The sequence below is a fragment of the Silurus aristotelis genome, assembly GCF_946808225.1.
Source record: "Silurus aristotelis genome assembly, chromosome: 10".
Classification (NCBI taxonomy): domain Eukaryota; kingdom Metazoa; phylum Chordata; class Actinopteri; order Siluriformes; family Siluridae; genus Silurus; species Silurus aristotelis.
Window position 1 is genome coordinate 19,810,663 of NC_139583.1, and position 21,160 is coordinate 19,831,822.

At 36.5% G+C, this 21,160-nt stretch overlaps 3 protein-coding genes and 1 long non-coding RNA gene across 5 annotated transcripts; 1 reads left to right on the forward strand and 3 right to left on the reverse strand.

Annotated features, from left to right (window-relative positions):
• Window positions 1-1,252: 1,252 nt before the first annotated feature.
• Window positions 1,253-3,446, forward strand: LOC310731815. Its single transcript, XR_014535297.1, has 2 exons — window positions 1,253-1,294; window positions 1,355-3,446. It is a non-coding gene; the product is annotated as an uncharacterized lncRNA (long non-coding RNA).
• On the reverse strand, window positions 3,402-6,180 carry snrpd2 (small nuclear ribonucleoprotein D2 polypeptide). Its single transcript, XM_083551691.1, has 3 exons — window positions 6,026-6,180; window positions 5,273-5,452; window positions 3,402-3,727 (listed from the first exon to the last, which is right to left on the reverse strand). Coding segments are annotated over exons 1-3 (357 nt in total). The 5' UTR covers window positions 6,028-6,180; the 3' UTR covers window positions 3,402-3,552.
• A 2,546-nt stretch (window positions 6,181-8,726) lies between these two features.
• Window positions 8,727-11,068, reverse strand: pglyrp5 (peptidoglycan recognition protein 5). Of its 2 annotated transcripts, none has more exons than XM_083552742.1 (4): window positions 10,822-11,068; window positions 9,999-10,188; window positions 9,226-9,344; window positions 8,727-9,130 (listed from the first exon to the last, which is right to left on the reverse strand). In XM_083552742.1, the coding sequence occupies exons 1-4, from the start codon at window positions 10,853-10,855 to the stop codon at window positions 8,943-8,945; spliced, it is 531 nt and encodes a 176-aa protein (XP_083408868.1). In that variant the 5' UTR covers window positions 10,856-11,068; the 3' UTR covers window positions 8,727-8,942. The 2 variants fall into 2 exon arrangements, with proteins under 2 accessions (XP_083408868.1, XP_083408869.1); XM_083552743.1 differs by lacking the exon at window positions 10,822-11,068 and adding an exon at window positions 10,686-10,787 and having other exon boundaries at window positions 9,999-10,194.
• Window positions 11,069-14,473: 3,405 nt separating this feature from the next.
• On the reverse strand, window positions 14,474-21,160 carry polr2i (RNA polymerase II subunit I). Its single transcript, XM_083552753.1, has 6 exons — window positions 21,002-21,160; window positions 17,221-17,275; window positions 17,062-17,135; window positions 16,755-16,829; window positions 14,930-14,981; window positions 14,474-14,719 (listed from the first exon to the last, which is right to left on the reverse strand). Exons 1-6 carry the CDS (start codon window positions 21,061-21,063, stop codon window positions 14,657-14,659), a joined length of 381 nt encoding a protein of 126 aa, XP_083408879.1. The 5' UTR covers window positions 21,064-21,160; the 3' UTR covers window positions 14,474-14,656.

Here is a 21,160-nt window from a genome sequence, read left to right on the forward strand (position 1 = left end):
CCCTTTCTACACCACTGGAAACAACTGGAAACTTCAACTTTAACTTCTTCTTCTTCTTCTTCTTCCTCTTCTTCTTCTTCTTCTTCCTCTTCTTCTTCTTCTTCTTTCGGCTTCTCCCATTAGGGGTTGCCACAGCGGATCATATGGTACTTGTCTTATTTGTCTGATGAACTACAGTATAAGTGCATTATAATTTTGTATTATGTTTCGCACCACATGTTTTGGTCTTGGGAAAAAACATTGAATTTAAATTACTACAAGTTAACTTGAGCAATAACAATAAAACCCATTTTGATTAAACACTTTGATTGAAATACAATTATTGATTACAGTGCAGTGATCAGCACCTTTTGATCAGCGAATTGTAATATAAGAAATGGCACTGCTCTTGCAAAAAGAGATGACTGGTGTTCTGGTATATACCTAGTGGTTCAAAATGGTCACATTAGTCTAATAAAATCAGCTTATTTCTCAGAATGAGCTATTTGTAATATGGGTAGTGCATCATGTCAACAATATCCGAATATATTACGGGTACTGCCTTAGTAGATAAGTTCAAGTATAACTCAGAATATATTACCACCTTAATAAAAGATATAAAAATAAAGGATGTTCTATTGTAATTAAGTTTTTTTTTATTGTCAAAAATATAAAGAAGCCAACAGTCCAAGCAATGAAATACCTAGAAATAGGGTCCAGATTGTGATGGCCAGACGACTGGGTCAGAGCATCTCTAAAACTGTAGCTCTTTTGGGGTGTTCCTGGTCTGCAGTCGTCAGTTATCAAAAGTGGTCCTAGGAAGGAACAGTGGTGAACTGGTGACAGGGTCATGGGCAGCCAAGGCTTATTGATGCACATGGGGAGCGAAGGCTTCCTCGTCTGGTTCGATCCAACGGTGGAGCTACTGTAGCTCAAATTGTTGAAGATGGTTAATGCTGATAAGGTTTGACTGTTCAGGACTGTTCTGGCAGCAAAAGTAAATTGGGTATCACGATCAGGATCGTTACCACTCCTCAGTGTACTGAGAATGTCTGCTGTAATTCTATCATTTTCCTGCAAAAGTGTTAATATATGCTAGAACTCTATATAACAACCAAGTCAGTCAATGTCTGTGTTAATAAAGCACTCACGTGTGATCTTGGTGATTAGTAAAGTCAAGTGAAAGTCTTTCTATTGTCCTGTTTACATTCTTGCTGTTGCTAGTGACACAACTTTTTGTTGCTAAATGCTGTAAAAAAAAAAAAAAAAAAAAAAAAAAAAAGGGCTGATTAATACAACCCATTTTGAGCTTGGAGTGGGGGTGAGTGCCTTACAGTGCTGTGGAAATGTATTTGCCTCTATATTTTTTTTAAAGACAGTCAAATAATTGATATAAAATAAATCTTAATGTTACACAAAGATAACCCAAGTAAATACAAAATGTTTTAAAATGACTCATTCATTAATAGAGAAAAGTTGTCCAAACTTATCTGGCACTGTAAGAAAAAGGAACACAAAAGAAACACAAAGTCTCTTCTTCTATTTGCCAAAAAACATCTTGATTATCCCCAAGATGATGAGTCAGCATACAGAGAGTAGGTGCAATGCATCACTGCCTGGTTTGGGAACTGCACTGTCTCAAATCACAAGACCCTACGGAGATGGTGAGGACAGCTGAGAAGATCATCAGAGTCTGTCTCCCCTCTATCATGGACATTTACGCTGCATCCGCAAAGCAAACAGCATTGTGGACGACCACACACAACCGTCACACACACACTCTTCACCCTCCTGCCATCAGGGAAGCGGTTCCAAAGCATTTGGGCCTCACATCCAGACTGTGCAACAGTTTATATCCTCAAGCCATCAGGCTTCTCAATACACAGAACAGAACTAAACTCAGACACACACACATACACACAAACAAACTGTCTGTCTGTTCAACCCGGACTCAACATACACTTGTACTCACTTCACACATCCATGTCTTCAGTACCACTCACATTACATCACTTTATTTTTATAAACTGTTTACATGCTGTTTTTGCACATCTTTTCTGGATTGCTGCTTTTTGCTCAACATTTTGTTTACATTTTTGCTACTGTTCACTTTACGTCTCTTTTACAACAGGTTTACTGGTGGAGCTATTTTGTGTTTTGTCTTACACGGTCTTGTGTTGGCTTTGCACTGTTTGCACCAAGTTGCACACATGCACTTTATGTGGCAAGGACACTTACTAGTCCTTAACCCTGTGTTTTCTGTGATTGTTGTATGTAGCACCAGGGTTCAGGAGGAACGTAGTTTCATTTTACTGTGTACTGCATCAACTATATATGGTTGAAATGACAATAAAAGCTTCTTCAATTGACTCTTGGGCAAATATTCTGTGGACTGATGAGACAAAAGCTTAACTTTTTGTCCAATTAAATCTGCTGTAAAACAACGCATTTCATAAATAGAACACAATATCAACAGTCAAACATGGTAGTGTGATGGTCTGGGCCTATTTTGCTGCTTCAGGACCTGGACCAATGCCATAATGGAAGGAACCATTATTTCTGCACTCTACCAGAAAATCCTGAAGGAAGATGTCCAGTTCATAACCTCATGTTCAAGTGCACTTCAGTTATCAGTAGGACAATGATCTGAAACACACCAGCAAATCCACTTCTGAATGGCTCAAAAAATAAAACGTTTTAGAGTGGCCTAGATAAAAAAGGACTTAAAACCAAATGAGATACGCTTAAACAAGCTCGAAAACCCTCCAATGTGGTGGAATTAAATTCTGCAAAGAAGAGTGGGCCAAAATGTACCCACAGCATTGTGGAAGACTCATTGGCAGTTATTGCAAACGCTTGATAGCAGGGTGGTACATATCAAGGGTGGTACAACCCAGGTTTAGGGGGAAATTCTTTTTCCACATAGAGCCAGGCAGGTTTGGACAGCTTTCCTTTTAATAAATGACATTCTAAAAAACTGGATTCTGTTTTTACTCAAGTTATCCTTGTATAATATTAGAATTTGCTTACTGATCTAAATCATTTCAGGAAATGACAAATGTGCAAAAAAAAAATCTGGAAGGGGCAAATACTTCTTTACCACACTGTACATGTAAATTAGTAATTAATGTAGCAAGATTAAGTTAAATACTAACAGCATTACAAAGATGGTTTAAATGTTCAACATTGTATTAAAATTTTTTTAATTGACAGGCTGAAGTGCGATCATTATTACTATTGGTTCAATTAGACGTTCCACTTTGTTTTTTTTTATATTACAGAGCTTGGAGTGCCAGAAAAACTAATGTTTTTAATTCTCTGAAGATTCCACGACTAATATAAAAAACAAAACAAAAAAAAACAACCAGAAAACACTACTGACAATAAGAACAGACTGAACAAAAAACAACAAAAACTGTAAGTGACTGTAAATACAAAACATTTATTCAGAACAAAAAAAAAAAGAACCCGGTGACAAAATCAGTACTATTGTTACACACCAAGTCTCTCACTGAGAGCAAGCCAGCAGAGTGTGTGTGTGTGCACGCACGCACATCAGAGTGAGTGAACAAATTATTTGCCAGTGATCAGTGGATTTCTCAGCACCACGATGACAGAGTCACCCCTCAGAAACATCTTGGAGATGTAACGGTCTTTATTCACTGGTTTGGACTTCTTCTTTCCTTTTCCGCTCTTGGGTACCTCAGTCCACATCTCCTTTACGTTCTCCAGGACCATGTTACAGTGTCTAAACACACACAAGCGCACACACAGTGAGAGAAACAAAAAGTACATAATTGAGCTGCACTCAGTCATCACACAAACAGATGCATCTGGCTCAGATAGAGTTTAATACACAAAATGATTGACAGGTAGACCAAGTAATAGACAAGGGCAGTATAATCAATTCTATATTAAGAATTCACCATGGGCACACTTATTCACCAAATAACTTTCATAAATAAACATGGCAGCTTGTAAATCTTTGTTTTAATAAGCCTGTCTGTTCTTTTCCGTAATAAGCACTAATCATTTATCCACTCGTTTCAAACTTTGCCCTTTTTGCACTAATGCCATTCGTCCACTATTTTCATCTTTAATCATTTACGATGTTGATCGTTCAGCTGAAGATGTCCAACCAGCCTTGAAGTGCCTCTCATCTGTCAGATATTGCCATGCATTGGTGTGCTTGGAAAAAGCTGTTACAGTAGGTTGCTCAGCTTCAAACGTAGCAGGTATTTCTTCAGTATTATCACTGGGGTATAAACGGTATGAGGTGGCGGTCAAAACCATTCATTCCTTCAGCAACATGGGGAAAATGACAGACTACACATGAGTGACGCTCTTCATAAATCATGATAAGTCTATTAAAAAAATAACAATAGATCCAAAAATGTCCAAATCCCCAGTAAGGGCAATAATTACTTTTAATGTAAGCTGTAATCATGCCTGATTTTTTATATTTGGTCGTAGGACTACATTTAAAAAGCACTAAAATAGAGAAGACGGGACAATTTACACCAGCGACTAATACGCCACCCATGGTGTTTTTTGTAGTTTTTCGCCTGTTAGTAAGTGTTTTGGTTTGCTGAGTGCTAGGAATTGTATTAGCTTAGCCTGCAATCTATTGACAAGCCTATTAACAATACTAATCCACTAGCCGAATCAATCTCTCTTACAAGCTTTATTTAGATGAAACCCTGCTGTAAGTTTACAACTGTCCCTGCAACCCTCTATCAAACAACAAAACATGTTCCTCACAGCTCATGTCAAATGAAATTTATGTACATTATTGCCCCGACAGTGACTTTGGAAAAAAAAATGTTATATAAATTGCCATTTTTTTTTTTAATAGACGCAGCAAGATTTATGAAGCGCAGACGTGTAGGCTGTAGTTTTTCCAATGCTTATGAATGAATAAGGGGTTTTGCCTCCATCTCCTCCTGTGTATATACCTATATATAACTATATACATATATTGATATGACCTTTTCTAGTCAAATACCTACTTGAAAATTGAAAACATGACAGACAATTTGCACTTGATGGCTAAATAAACAGTAGATAGGAATTAAATACAGAAGGGTTGTAAAAAATTTAAACACACATCAAAAGTATTGTGGGAGTGATTGGATCATAGAAATATGGAAACCAGTTGGTTTCCAGCTACACAATATCTGAAAGAGTAACTAAAAACCACTCATAATAAACATGAAAACATAAAATAGCATCCCCTTCAGACACACACACTGGCAGTGAGGGCAGTCAGTGTCAACGAAGAATCAAATATCACCTGTCGAAGGCTTTGACTCGACCCAGCAGCTTCTTGTTGTTGCGGCAGTTGATGAGCACCTGCGTGTTGTTCTTGACGGACTGCGTGAGGACTGACAGAGGGCCGGTGTTAAACTCTTCCTCCTCCCGCTTCTGCAACTCCTCAGGAGTCATCTCCGACTTCGGCTTGTTCAAAAGACTCCTTCACCACAAGAACCAAACACACAAACTCATCAGGGCTCAGTCAGCCTTAGTTCATAGGATTAAATATTACAAGGCTCAGATATGAACGATAATTTCGGTTAGGCTTCTCATGCAGAAGTCTACTGAAAACTGCTGAGTCTCTACTACAGAAGGCAAATTACATGAGTACTATAGTAATCAAAAATAGCTTTCTAGATTGACGGATGGACGGACGGAACGGACACACACAGCCAGAGACACTACATATTGCTATTTAAGCGCCAACGTTCTTGCATTGAATGAATGAATTGTTTAATGTAATGAATAATGAATTGTTTGTATGATAAAAGCCGGCAAACTTTGTAAAACAACGGTATTACAAAAAAAATATGCATACAATATAAAAAGTAAAAATGGTCTGATTAGCATAACCCAAACATTTAACAATACAAAACTAGCGGTGTTGCTATACACAGAGTGCACAGCTACTGGAGCCTTCGTGTGTTCAACACCGCTTTACTTATAACAAAATCTAATATTAATAATAATTCTAGTCGCTCGTGAAATGTAGGAAACAGAAAAATAAACTTACATTTTGTTTAATTCTCTGTTATAACTCTGAGAGATGAAGCAGGTAGCAGAGCTGCTAACACGCTGACTGAACGTCGTAGGTAATGGCACCACTTCCGGCACTAAACCGCCTCAATCAAAACTATTTCCGGGTCAAGCTTCTTTCCACTGCTTTTGGGAGCTTTTTTAAAAAATCATTTATTTAAAAAGTAAACCTAAGATCAGTGTTTTTAATAAATCAGTACGGGGATAATATACAAAATTTCAATTTTAACATATATTCTCAGATTGATTTGTTATAAACCTGAATTTATTATTTCTTAAACAAGATAAGCTTTTTCTTTTTCCTCGCAAGTACTTGACCAATAAATAAACAGTTGATTCTATCAGATCAACTACTTATAAAATAAATGTCGAATCACATTAATAATGTAGCGTACACCAAAAAAGCAGTTCAAGTCTTTGTCTTTATAGAGCAGAGGTGCTCAATGCTTCCTACTAGGAAGAGCTAAAAATCAACCATGATAGACGGAAATGCTACCTTATATCAAATATTATAATAAAATTATATTTATACATACTTATTTATGATCTCATGATATAAAGAAACAAACAAGAAACAAATGAACAAATAAACAAATAGAAAACATGACTCTGTAATCTGCGTATTTAATGCAATTATAGTTCTAGTTCAGTGAAATTATGTATTCAGTGACTGTATATGAATTGTATTATTTAGTGTCATCCATAAGTCATTCATTTCAGTGTTTTAGCACTGTGTGTGACTAAAGCAAAAAAGGACAACCCTTTTAATTTGAAAAGTTAAGTTTTTTATAACGTTCATTAATTTAGACTATCTGTTGTGGTCAGACTATTCCCCATGTATGCATAAGTCCTGTGCAGCTTTCCAAGTAACACTTAAGCCTGTAGTTACATTTGAGGACGTGGTAGCTCAGTATTTAGGGCACTAGGTTACTGATTGGAAGGTCGGAGTTTAAGCGAAGGCAAGGCCCTTAACCCTCTGTGCTCCAGGTGTGCTGTAGCATGGCTGACCCTGCGCTCCTACATCGCTGGAATATGTAAATAAATTACTATTACAATGAAGTATTCTAAAAAAAAAAAAAATGTCTGAGGTCTAAATGTTATAGAAACTGGTTTTCTTTCATTTTGGCAGCTATTATTTTGCGATGTTGTATGGTTTAGAGACAGTGGCATTGACTAAAAGACAGGAGGTGGAGCTGGAGGTAGCAGAGGATAGACAGGATTAAAAATAAGAGTTTATTAGAGGGACAGTGCATGTAGGACGTTTTGGAGACAAGGTGAGGGAGGCGAGATTGAGATGGTTTGGACACGTGCAGAGGAGGGACATGAGGTATATCGGTAGGAGAATGCTGAAGATGGAGTCACCAGGAAGGAGGAAAAGAGGAAGGCCAGGGAGGAGGTTTATGGATGTGGTGAGGGAAGACATGCAGGTAGTTGTTTTGAAACAGGCAGATGTATAGGACAGAGTAGAATGGAGATGGATGATTTTACTTCCTGTAATCCTGACTTTCATATCTTATCTCACCATTTGTGGTGCAGGATTTTCCTCATAATTAGCCGAAAATGAGGGTCTTGTTTTAGGCATCTTTGCATCAAATTGCAGCACTCTGTGTGAACAGTGATCAGGTTTAGAAAGAAATTCAAATAGTAAAGTAAAAGTAAATATAACAAAGTTAAAATACTGATAATAGTGATACTTGTGCATTTCTTTACCCCAGACAGATTATGACAGTGCTGCAGTGTCCTGCTTTACAATTATTTTTTTATTTTTATTAAAGGGCAACTTTCCACAGGCCAAATAAATTAGGATGACACATAAGGTTAATTCGAACATTTTTCTCGACAACACCCAGACTCCAGACTGTAGTAGAAATGCCAAAATGCACATTATGGAGAACCAACTCAGAGGCCAGTATACTGCAGTGCCTGAACAAAAGATACTGTATGATAAAATAATAAAAAATAATACATTTTAAATAATAAAAAAAAATGTAGGAGCAGGTATATAAGAGCATAAACGGTCACAAAAAAAATTGTGACTATATCCACATAACCACTTTAAACTCACATCCAATATTGTTGTAAACATTGTCGGTTAGCAAATCGCCACAGCCAAAGTCGCTCAATTTTACTTCCAGTGTGTCTGGATTGATGTCACCGTGTAACACTCGAAAGTTACGGCAGTGACGTGCAGCCTGAACCACCTGCCACATCACCTTTCCAACCGCTGATTCGGTCACTTTACGTTTGTTATGTTTGCAGAAATCGTTGATGCTTATGGAATGAAGGCTCCATCACCAAGACAAAGAATGTGGATGTTTCGAACCAATCCAGCAGCTCAGCCACATTCTTAGAGCACACAGGTTTTGACACCATCTGCAATAATGGCACCTCTAAAGGAAACTTGTGTATTTCACCGGGCTCAAAAATTACCAACGCATATGAACATGTTAAGGTGTTAGCAAACACAATTCTGATTTGTGGACTTTCACTAGATGGGGTCCAAAAGTCTGAGACCACTAGTGCAATTTTCATTACAGATTATTTCAAAAAGAACTTGAGTGAAGGAATGTTTGAATTTCAGAGTTACTGAGTACTTGTACTACTTTCACATATCCTGTGTTTCCGTGTTGTGAGAATGTTTTCAATAGTATCTAAAGAAAGTTTAAAAAAATCAGAATCATGGAATGGAATTTTACATGGAATTTATTTTAGTTGGATTTGATATACACAAAGTAGGTTACGATAAACTTTACAGAATGAATGATGACGTTATAATCAATGGAATTTACGAAAGGATTTTATTAAATATAAAAAGTACAGTATGTGCAGGACACAAGAGTCCCAAAATCACAAGAGAGATGCCATTAAACCACAAGGTTTAGACAATAAAACCTTCAAAATGTCTGGTCAGTTGGTGTCTTGAGTATGTGTAGTGAAGTATACAGCTTCTCCCCTGGACACTGCGTGTCTGCAACGTCTCTATGTCCCAAAATCTCAACATTGGGCTGTAAATATCTCCTGGCCACTCCGTGTTGGATTAAAGCATGTACAGCTGACAGAGCCTTCAAGCTCGGCAACTCATCTGAGAGGAGAAGATTACATAATTACAACTGAATGCTAAAACAAGATTAAACATGTGAGGGTGCATGTTTAATTGCATCAGGTTTGTGCTCTTACCATTGAAGTTTCCCATAAAAGCAACACCTACAGAATTGTGGTTATGTGTTTTTGCATGCGCTCCAACGACGCCCCAGCCACGACCTTCATACAACACACCAGCCTGGTCCACCAAAAAGCTGAAAATGCCAAATTAACAGTTAACTTAAAATCCTAACTTTCAAGTTGTAATGATTGGAACAACTACATTGTACAAATACACTGTATGAACAAAAATATTGGAACACCTGTCTTTACCAGACATGTGTGCTTCTATAAACTACAACCACAAAGTTGGAGGCAGGCAATTTTATAGGATGTCTTTGATAGTGGTATCTTTCATTTTCCCTTAACATGAACTAAGAGACCCAAATCTGTTCCAGCATGACAATATCCCTGTGCACAAAGCCAGCTCCATGAAATTGCCTGCTACCGAACTCAGACCTCAACCCTACTGAACACCTTCGGGATGAATTTTAATGCAGGCTGCACCCAATGCCTCCTCACCCTGTACCAGTAGCTGAGTTTACTAACACCCTTGTAGCTGAATGAGCACAAATCTCCACAACCACACTCCAAAATCTAGTGGGACATCTTCCTAGAAGAGTGGAGGCTTTTATAACAGTAAAATAAATATGGAATGGGATGTTCAAAAATAAACACACAAATCTTATTGTCAGGTGTTTTGTCCATACAGTGCATTTACAGACAAAAGGAACAAACAAATAAAAGTGAAATGTAACTACTTTCAAATTGTATACATTACAGGAAGGTTAACTATAACAATCACTGACTTGTAGCCGATGTCTGTGAAGCTGCGCTCGTGAATGTGCATTTGCTGAATGTGTATTAGCTGCCCGATGCTTTGGGTCTCACTCCAGCAGCTCCACAGTGCCGTGTGATGGATAATAACCTCATCAGCAGGTTGATGCAGTCGTTCTCTGACCTGAACATCCATTGCCTTCCAGGCCTTGCGGGGCATCACTATCACTGCACACGATAGAGACGGCTCAACAACAGCCACATACTCATGCCAGCAAATGTATATGAATAAATAAATGAATTATATTAAATTATCTTTAAACAGATTTGATCAATTAAATGAAGTGAATGAAATAAACTATCTGCATTTATTAATAATGAATTAACTCAAGAAATTGAGTTGTTTGGCCCTTTGTATGAAAGCTTTCAATAACAATTCATCACTCACTACTCTACTCTATAGAGCTTGCTGTTCTGCAGTAAATGCAGTTGCAGTTTTGTAAATCAATTTTACAAAAAGTTACATAAATGTATGCAAAATAACGACATACATTTCCATGATTTTTAGATATTTATTATTAGTTACCACATTAACTTTTAGCATTAGCTTATTTTTAAGGCAAAAATCTATTAAAACCAGATTACACTCTTAAAGTCTGACTACACTTCCTGATAGCGAGCCAAAAATCCTGCTGACGTAAAACTGTTGCAAAATTCACACGCTGCAAATCCTCTGTTGTTTCTTAGCAACAGCGACACACAATATACCAACTAAAGTAGAAGAATTCTGATAAAAAGACAAAGAGTCACCACATGCACACGCACACAGAATTTACATACTCCAAAAATCCACACACTCGCCTGTACTGGGATCATCTACTCCTGTCATGTCAGTGTGTGTGTGTGTGTGTGTGTGTCCAATAACGAGAGCGATATTAAACCCCAACCACACCGCGCATGGTAAATCAAGTTTAGTTTGTTTGCATTAGTATTTCCTCGTGGAATTTCCGCATGAGTCAGCAACATCACACACACACACACACACACACACACACACATCAGCAGATTTGCACATGAACTTCATGACTTGGACGCATGCAGGAATTGCCGGTGTGAAGACATGCAGTGTGTTGAGAAATAAAACCTGTTTGTTTCTGTAAATATGTGTGCAAAGTGAATAAAACCCCCAATCTTTGGCAAATCTACTGAAAGCCCACCCCCAACAAATTCTCATGGTTTCCACTACAAATACCACCATATCAGCATTTATCCAATTAACACATTACCAAATGGTTTCCATTACATTGTGTGTTTATGTACCACAAACCAACTGGAAAACCATTTGAAATCTAAACACTAAAATGTTCCTATGAGTGGTCCTTATTGTACATAGATACTGTAATGCATGTGCTTTATGGGGGTTATGGAGCTTAATAATAATAACAATAATAATAATAATGAAACATGAACATCATAAGAATACTTCATTAATACTTTTATCCTCTTTATTTTTTTTCTCTTTTTTCTCTTGACCCCCGAGGTCATGATATATATATATATATATATATATATATATATATATATATATATATATATATATATATATATATATATATATATATATATATATATATATATATATATATATATCATTCACAAAACATCAATTATGTTTTTTTACATTTTACATATACATATGGTGGACATGTTTCTGAAGATCGTCTTTTGCAATAGACATGCTAAAAATAGCAGGCAACAAATTACCTTCAAGACAGGGACCATTAACTTTTTCCATTACAGTTCTTATTATACCCATCAAATCCATTAGGAATTTCATAAAGGAAATTAATTTAATTTATTTATTGCTTATTTCAGCAGGGTTTGTAAATTGCATGGTGGTATGTAATGGACACCAGTTAAGTGTTTCTATAACTTTCTACAAATGTTTCTTTGGTATCATATTAATGATTGAATCATGTGCACAAACTACCAAATAGAAACCATTTGAGGTTGGTTTGTATTGTTAACAGCTGAAGGTTTTTGATGTTATTTATAGTCGAAACCATTCTTTGGAAACAAGAACTTATTGTTCTGATTTTACAAAGCGCTGACATAAACTTAACTGATATTACATAAATAGAAATCGCTGCTTCTCCCAGATTTAATCAGATTAGTAATTATTAACTGTTCCAAATTTTTCTTTGTTTTATAAAAATAAACTTCTGTCCTATGAGTCTTCGATTATATGGAGGGTATGCTGTACAAGATCACGTATTAGTTTTTATAGGAACCATACGGTGAATAAGTGCATCAGGTTCTGAACACCTTCTGTTAGAATTTTAATATTCCTGCACTGTAATTTTAATTAACAAATTCTCTAAAAAAAAGTTAGCGTTATGGTCAGGTGTCCACATACCTTTGGAGTTAAACACATTCATTTTTGTGGTACACAAATTCTATATTTAACATTGACTTCATAGGGCAACATAACTGCCTCCATTTCAGACTCACCTAATGTCAAACTAAAGGAGATTTTTTTCCCCTCACAGGACTGAGAGCAGAAATAATGAATTGAAACTGATGAGGAAACAGTGGTTGCTGTGACAATTGTGTATGTCCTCCAGTAGTGGCTAAATTCTTCAGACTAGGTGTACATTTAGCATGTTTAACATCATGTACTCACAGATGTACATCAGTACATTTAACTTTAACTACACACAGATCAATGTGTTTCTCCACGGACCGTTATTACTGACGCACCTTCCACTAAACACTGGACCGCTCTGGGGTTTCATTTCTAAACGTCAGAAAGTGGCGTATGCCACGTTTATGAATGAGACCCCTGGACAAGTAAACACAGAAGATGCTGCAGAATGAAAATAGGAGGAACAGAGAGAAAACAGCCAGGGGTTAGGAGAAGATTCAGACCAAATAACACAACAGAAAGTTTCCAAAATTTGGGGTCATTTCAAACTAAAAGATCTCTGTGCAGACATCTTCTACATTTCTACATTTGCAAATCATGTCTGCATAAGCATCGCTTTGTGGTCAGGTGTACGGTCATGCTGGAACATATTTGGACCCCAGTAAAGGGAAATTCTAATGCCATAACAGATTATTTAAACTCAGTGCTCGAATTGAAGGGGGGCTGAGGGGATCCGGGACCAAATCTAAGTAAAAAAATTGATTTAGGAGGGTCCCCAAGATTATTTAGCAAAAAATATATGAATTACACAACAACTAGGGACCCACCATAAGACTTGAATCAATTTAAGCAGTTTAAACTCTAGGTCTAGATTAAGTCATAATGTAATTGTGCTTTTTTTTAATGTTTATCTACAAAGATTTTCATAATTTAATTTTTTCTATTATCCAAAACACAAGTCTTCATTTTGTGAATGCATGAAGCAAGGGGTCAGCATTACCCTACCAATGATTAATTGTGAATTGTTTGTTTCAAAAGTGCATTATAAATATTTCTCATCATTAAATCTTACCGTTGATGTTAATCATTTTGTGTGTTCTAATGCCAGTTATATCATACTCATTTTTCTAAATAAATATTTGAAAAACTTAATTTTCCAGCCTTACTATATAAACAGATGTGTGCAGTAAGGAAGTACCTCAATGTAATTGATGAAGGCAAATTCATTTGTTTTTACTGTACTTTGCAGATGAATTAGGCAATAAACCAGAATTTCAGATCTCATTTACAGATTAGATTCCAGATCGAGATGACTTAGACAACTTGAACAGGATACTGTGTTTGAACCCACCCAATTTGTAACTGAGCATGTGATTTACAGGTATTTCTAGTTGCCCAGGATTAACCTTCAAAATGATAAAAATGCCAGTGTGGAGAAAAAATAAATAAAAATCTGCTCATGAGCCAAAACATACACTACTTTAAAAGTAGTGCCACTGCTTGGGGTTGCATGAATTCTTCTAGAACTCTCACGATTCTTTACTGATCATTTACCTCATAGTGGCAGCAGCAGAATGAATTCAGAAGTTTACAGAAACATTCTGTCTGCTAATTTACAAATTAATGCAACCAATCCAGTCTAATGGCCAGGATCTTTATCATATAATAGCATATAATAGAGCACTTCATTATGGGTGAGAAACAAAGGTTTAACACTGGACAACTGATTTACCAACTCCTTTAAAAGAAGACTGAAAGGAGGAAACACACACACAACAAGCAACAACTGAAGAAATTGTGGTACAAGCCTGGAAAAGAATCACACACAAAAAAAAAGGAACAAAATCTTTTGGTCTTCTACAGTTGGTTCGGTGGTTTACGTTCCACATGCAGATGTAAATATCAGGAAAGAAATGTTCGAATGTATAACAAAAATGAAAGAATTTGCATTTCCGTTCCAAAACTTCTGGAGATGATTCTACATTAACGTAATGTTCTTTAAAAAAAATCTTAAAAAAATGTAATTTATTTCGATGTTCTTTTTAGTACATGACTTTCACATACAAATCAAAAACCACAACATTTCTAAAAAATATTTAATAAGAAATTCACTATAAGCATCCAATTTTACAGACACACACGACTCAGTCCTCTGAACACACAAACACACACAGATTTAGCCCAGTTAATAGACAACACACTGAAAAGGATGTCTCTCATTAGCCCCAGTGATGAAGTGAGTGAGTTTGTCTCTCCACCTCTCCCTCACTCTGTCCACCGGTGTCCACAGTGTGGAGCAGTACACACATAGTACAGCCTCATAGCATCCTATAACACACAAACACACTTTTAGCTCAAATTCAAGATAAGGCATTTTGTTTGTTTGTACAATTATAGCTGTTCCCCACACACAATTTATTCTCTCTGGTTGTGACATAAAATATCTGTTCTACACATCCTGCCTGTGTCTCGTAACGGTTGTGTAATTGTATACATTTTGTTATACTACTATATCCATGATGCTCTTTAAATGTGTACCTCAGCCTTCATGCTGTGTGACTGAAAGAATACTGCCTCCTTGTGGCCACATCTGGAAAAAAAGAAAAGACGGTATAAAACAATGGCTAGTTAAGCTCTCATATGTGTGTGTGTGTGTGTGTGTGTGTGATATATATGTATATTAGGGCTGCAACAACTATATAATAATACGATAATAATCGGCAATGAAATTCGTTGTCAATAAATGACATTACCAATTAGTTGGGCTGCTCAAGTTTCGGTTTAGCGTGACGGTAAAATAACAGCCCATTAAAAACACGACACAGTGATGGATTCAGTTAAACCGCTGCGAACAAACACTAAATCTAAATGCAGCAAATAGCAGCAGTAAACAATTATATTTATTAGTCACTGATGTGGTTTTCAGCGAATGATTATGCACTTGTACACCAATGCATATTTATATTTTCTTTAATTAAGCCTGTTAGCTTGCTGCGTTTCTCTGTTCCATTCTCATTTTATAGCATTTGTCTTCTACAACCGTCTATTTGAACACGAATTACTGCGACTTTACTACATTTTAACTTATGCATACATCATTTCATTATTACACAAAATTAAATTCATTATATTCTAGTTGCTTACGTCTTCACAACTGAACACAATGTCTTTTTATTTTAAACATGGTTGTCAACTTGCCATCTGCAATTATTATTAAAGACCATACAAATGATGATGATTTACACGTTGCATACTTTTTTTTTCTTTTTTTACAGAAATAAACAACAACAATCCAGCATGAGTGAATATGTAGAAATCCCCCATGCTCCCCTCAACATGCAGCTACTGTACACTTACTGTCAAAATGAAAGATGTGTAAAGATATGTAGCTATTGCTTTTTTTTTTAAAGTACACTTTTATACATAATTACCCTGAACTAGTGTTTTATATAATTATAATAAGCAAAACAGCCGATTATCCGATCTGTCAAAAAAAAAAAAAAGGGCTGTCAAAATCTGCGCGTTAACAAATGAATTTTAATTGCACTAATATTATTAACGCGAGATTAATGCAGTGCACATTTCTGTTTGACCATTTTTATAAAAAATATAAATATAAAATATAGAAGAGGCAAAATTTAAACCTTTAACAAAACACATTTATTCACTACGTCCTTTCTTTACGCAGATATATAAAAAAATATCTGTCTGTCTCTGTCTATCTTAGGGGTGTCAATCGATTAAAATATTTAATTCCGATTAATCGCATGATTGTCATGAGCTAACTTTGTTAAATTTAATCGCACATTTTGTTCTAAATGGACCTTAAATGAATACTTTTCAAGTTTTTAATACTCTAATCAACCTGGGCATGGACAAATATGGATGCTTTATGCAAATGTATGTTTTTTAGTGATACCATACCAGAACGACATCGACATGTTTTAAAGACGGTAGGAAAAAAATATATATTTACATGGAAAAAAAAGAGAAATAAATCACAGGTTCTTATTACTTCTCTTTCTATGCATTGAGCAAAGTTGCTCAGACGGACAAGTTTTACGTTACTGTTTAAATTTTCGGATTACAGGGCAGCTCGTAAAAAATACTCTTGTAAATGGTTTCAAGTAATTGTGGTGTTTTTATGTAACACCCATCAGGACACCAAACTAAGCTTTTGCTATGTTTGGCGGATTTGTGCACCATGGTGGGTTTTGGTGCCTGATTTGACGCTTGGCGATTTTTTTTGTGTGTATCCGAGCACAGAAAGGACGTCATGAATAAATGTGTAATAAATATATATAAACTGTCTACACTAATAATGCTACGTGTAGTAATTGTTGTGTGTGCTTGTGTTGTGTACTTCGGGCATGGATGATCTTCAGTACGAGGCAGTGTTGGATCTTGAGATACATCAGCGATTATCTGTGTGAGCTCACTGTAAAAACACAACATGCAGTCAACACCAAAACACAATACCTAGAGTAATTGTATATAGATAATATTTATATGTAAATATATTATGGTAATTGCACATCGTGACTAGATGTTCATTTGTAGCAGCAAACTCGCATCTGCATCTTGTATTACATAATTTTCCTAATCCAACTGCAAGCTTATTAAAAATATGGCCATGATAAATGACAACATGAGGTTGCGTCTGTACTCACTCGACTTCGTGTGTGATTTTGTTCACGTAGATGCAACTGTTATCGGCTTCCTGCTGATAATCACAATTCCTGCACTGTACACGCACACACAAATGATTAGGCCTGAAGAGAAGTGATTACTGATATATAGACAGACAGGGCTGTGTTGTAGTGACTCACAGCATAGAGGAGGATGCGGTTCTCTTTGTCCTCTTTTGGATACAGCATGTTGTTACTGTAAACACACACATCGACAACAGTCATGTTTATGAATAAACAGTTCAACAACTAGCTGGCAAAACTGATGAACATTTTTAGAAACATGGTTCAGGAATGTACAGGAACAGTTATTGATACAGTACCATTACATTATTTGTACTTTTATGTAGAGGTTGGAAACGATATTTCTTGCTGGAAATTGGCAAAAATCCATACTGATAGTTTTTCCGGGTTGCGTTATACAGTATGAGAGGTACTGTAACTGGTTTTATTTATTTAGAGCTAAGTTTTAGTGATCCTTTTTTTTTCCCCCAGTTTGAATGCGTCTTATTTTCCTCCAATATTTGTTCATATAATTCATATTGATTTCATTTAACAAATGTTCATGATTCAAAACCCTTGTCTTATTTTTCTTATCTTTTTTTTTTTTTATAAGGTTCAGTACTATTTTTACGGATGATCCGCTGTAGCGACACCTAATGGGAGAAGCCGAAAGAAAGTTTTTAGTACTATTTTACATGGAGTGTGTCTGTTTTTTATCCAGTATCCATAAAAAATAAATAAATGGTTGATTAATCGGTAATCGACAAATACAATACCTAGCTATAGGTATCGTTAAAATCCATTATCGGCCAGCCTCTGTTTTCATGTAATATTTCGATGTGTGTGCAGAAATGTGAGGGAAACTTACTTATTAACTGATGGGTGTCGAGCTGTCCTAACTTAGATGAATGTGGTGTAGAGATGCTAGAATTCAGAATATCTTTACTGCCCTATCAGAAAACATTACCTCGTGGTACCTTATATGTTTAGTATAACAACCTGATGAGTTCAAATTGACTGATGGTGTCAAACGAATGATTTGTCTACGAAGCAAACACTTCCAAACAATAATAATGCTATGAAGCATGAGCACTATGCAGTACATCCCTACTGCAGTGGTGAGAAACCATCTGCAAATATTCATATTAAAAAAAAAAATTTAAATCTTGTGTAATCATTGCTCTGTCCTGGTTTAGGCTCACACTGTAGGTGCTCGCAAAAAGATTTGATTCACTGATTGATTATTGGATTAAAAGATCTTAATCCTAAAGCTTTGGAGTTGATTCCATGCATTAAAAGCTTGTAAACAGCAAAACCAAATTTATCATCAGAATGTTTGAATGAGAACATTCAGGACGCCAAAGAACTTCTGTTGAACAGCCAGTATACTTATGGTAGGCTGAAAATCACACACTACGCTGACCAGGATAACGTCGTTAATAAAAATGCCAGTGTGACCGAACACTTAAACAAATCGACACTATTTGGTCTAATGTCTGTGAAAACCTGATCCATGTGTGCTTTTTGAGCATCCACTCATCTAGAAAAGCTTTCCAACATATTTTGGTGCAACGCTGTAGGTATTTGTCCAGAGCAACTGAATTATCAAGGTCAGGCACCGTCTCCTCAGGCACCGTCTCCTAACCCTAACCCTAACCCTAACCCTAAAGTAGAGGTTATTGTAGCTATTCATCTCAAAGTTATTCAGTGGGGTTTAGGTCAGGGCTCTGGACACAACACTTCAGGTCTTCCTGTCATACTTGGCAAACCATGTATTCATGGTGGTCACTTTGTGCACAGAGCGATTGTCTAGCTGGAGCACATTTGTGTTTTAGTTCTAGTGAAATGAATTTGAAATGCTAAAACATACAACACATCACATCCAATTAGGTGCTTTCAGCGAAGACATGCAAGTGTAATGGTCAGATGTCTACAAAGATTTGCCCCCCCCGTATGTTCATGGTGAGGGCTGTGAATAGGAACTAAGTCTGATTTTCATTATCACTTTGAGGAAAAGATTTAGAATGAACCGAAGAAGAGCCCGTTAATATTTTAATATTTTGAATGGCTCCGGTTGGCAATATATTTTGGATACAAATATACACTGCAACCTTTATTCATGAATGAAAACCATACGCCTATCATTCTGGAAAAAGTTTAAAACATTCTAGTGGTTCTGGCGTGGGTCTGCCATTACTTATCACTGCCCTTTCACTTCGAAAGTCTAACATTTGGGGGTTAATTTGAGTATTTTCCCGTTTTGGTGCAGTGTCATTTAAAATAAAGGAAAGCTGAGTTAAATTAAGACGAGTTGTAACCGAGGTGCAAATGTTTGTAGGCCATTTGCATTTCACCAACTGTAGAATTTTAGGAATGGGACAGTCATCAGTACTCGGGCTCTCACACATGTGGCCTTAGTAATAGCTGCCTCTCATGCTCCTTTTTTTAATTGCAGTTTTTTACAGCAACAAGCCTGAACATCTTTTATGCAGATACGCAAAATAAGTGACATATACTATAGGAAGGCGATGACCAGTATACAGTGGTGGACTGTAACAAAGCAAACAAAATTTGTTACTGTTATTAAGGAGATTTTCACGTATCAGTACTTTACTAAAGTATTTCTATTTAGGGAGTTTGACTTTAACTTTAACAAATATCTGACAACTATTATTCAACTACATTTTTGCTAAAATCAGTCGTTCCTTTTTATTTGAGTGGATAAAAACATATCAAGCGCCCAATCAGGGTAGAGAACGCGCTCTCTGTTTCAAACCTGTTTTGACTGGCGCTCATCACCAACATGCAGTTCAACCTAAAGCAGAACTTTTGAGGGTAATAAATAATGGAAGAAACTCCTAACTTTAACTTAACACCTGTGGCCTTATTGGTGTGATTAAGTAGTAAAAAAAAAGATGTTGGGCTCATGATAATTGTAATAGATATCAATTAGTGTTTGACTCATTAATATTATCCTATTAATAGACTGGTGTGCTGAGAGTCACATTAGAGTCTTTTCACATTGAGTTTCAACTGAGTTGATTAAGCAGAGTCTTGTGACAAAAAAAATGATAATAGGAACAATACAGCCATCATTAATCATGGTACTTTGGATACTTAAGTACATTTGAATGCAAATACTTTTGTACTTTTGCTCAAGTGAAAGATATAAAGGGAGCACTCTTACTTTTACTGGAGTCATATTTTACCTACTGTATCTCTACTTAAACTCAGGTATATGGTTTGTGTTCTTCATCCACAAATGCTAAGTATATTGGTGATATTTGCACAAAGTCACATTATTCCCGGCTCAGGAAGGAGGAAAAGAGGAAGACCAAGGAGGAGGTTTATGGCTGTGTTGAGGGAAGACATGCAGGTAGTTGGGGTTGAAGAGGCAGATGTAGAGGACAGGGGGGTTTGGAGAAGGATGATCCGCTGTGGCGCCCCCTAATGGGAGAAGCCGACAGAAGACGATTCCCGGCTCAGGTCAGTTTGAATGGGATTGGGGATTGCGCAATCCGAGGTGAGGCGCTTTATTGTGCTTTACCGCGAATTATTTTGAAAATAAAACAGTAGAGAAAAAGGCATTTATAACATTATTACAGATCATGGAGAAAAAGGCGCTGTCTCGCATTTCATGACATTAGTTTTATTATTGGTATAGAACAGTTGAAATAATGCCTCATTTCTGCCTATATGTCTCTGATCTCTATATAGAGCAGATCATTGGTGTGAGATTGGATCTTCTAGAGTTTCCTGAAAGATCAGGTGTGTTTGTGTTTATTAATAAAGCTCAGTGTGTGAAATCTCCACTCAGTTAGTCCTGTGACGAAACCCTGACCCCTGATGAGGATCAGTTTATACACTCTTCTGTCTTAAATCTAACGCACTCAATCATAATAATCAAAATCCAACTCACCATTCCTGACAGAACCTGATCCCCACGAACCCGGGCTCATACGTGCCGCTTTCCAAATCCATATTCGCCCTTTCATAAGAGGATAATACCGAAAACAAATAAGTAACACCACTATACCGGTGCCGGCCAACCGAAGAGTGATGAGAACAGTGCACATGC

Excerpts from the sequence above, each read along its gene's own strand:
- snrpd2 (XM_083551691.1), bottom strand. Across the intron at positions 3,728-5,272 it reads CGAGTCAAAGCCTTCGACAG|ACACTGTAACATGGTCCTGG; the intron begins GTGATATTTGAT and ends GTGTGTGTTTAG.
- pglyrp5 (XM_083552742.1), bottom strand. The coding sequence starts at position 10,855 with ATGACAGGAGTAGATGATCCCAGTACAGGCGAGT. Across the intron at positions 10,189-10,821 it reads TGATCCCAGTACAGGCGAGT|TGATGCCCCGCAAGGCCTGG; the intron begins GTGTGGATTTTT and ends GTGCAGTGATAG. Across the intron at positions 9,345-9,998 it reads TTCACAGACATCGGCTACAA|CTTTTTGGTGGACCAGGCTG; the intron begins GTCAGTGATTGT and ends TGGCATTTTCAG.
- polr2i (XM_083552753.1), bottom strand. The coding sequence starts at position 21,063 with ATGGATTTGGAAAGCGGCACGTATGAGCCCGGGTTCGTGGGGATCAGG. Across the intron at positions 17,136-17,220 it reads ACCGCATCCTCCTCTATGCT|TGCAGGAATTGTGATTATCA; the intron begins GTGAGTCACTAC and ends GTGCGTGTACAG. Across the intron at positions 14,982-16,754 it reads GAAGATCATCCATGCCCGAA|ATGTGGCCACAAGGAGGCAG; the intron begins GTACACAACACA and ends CTTTTTTTCCAG.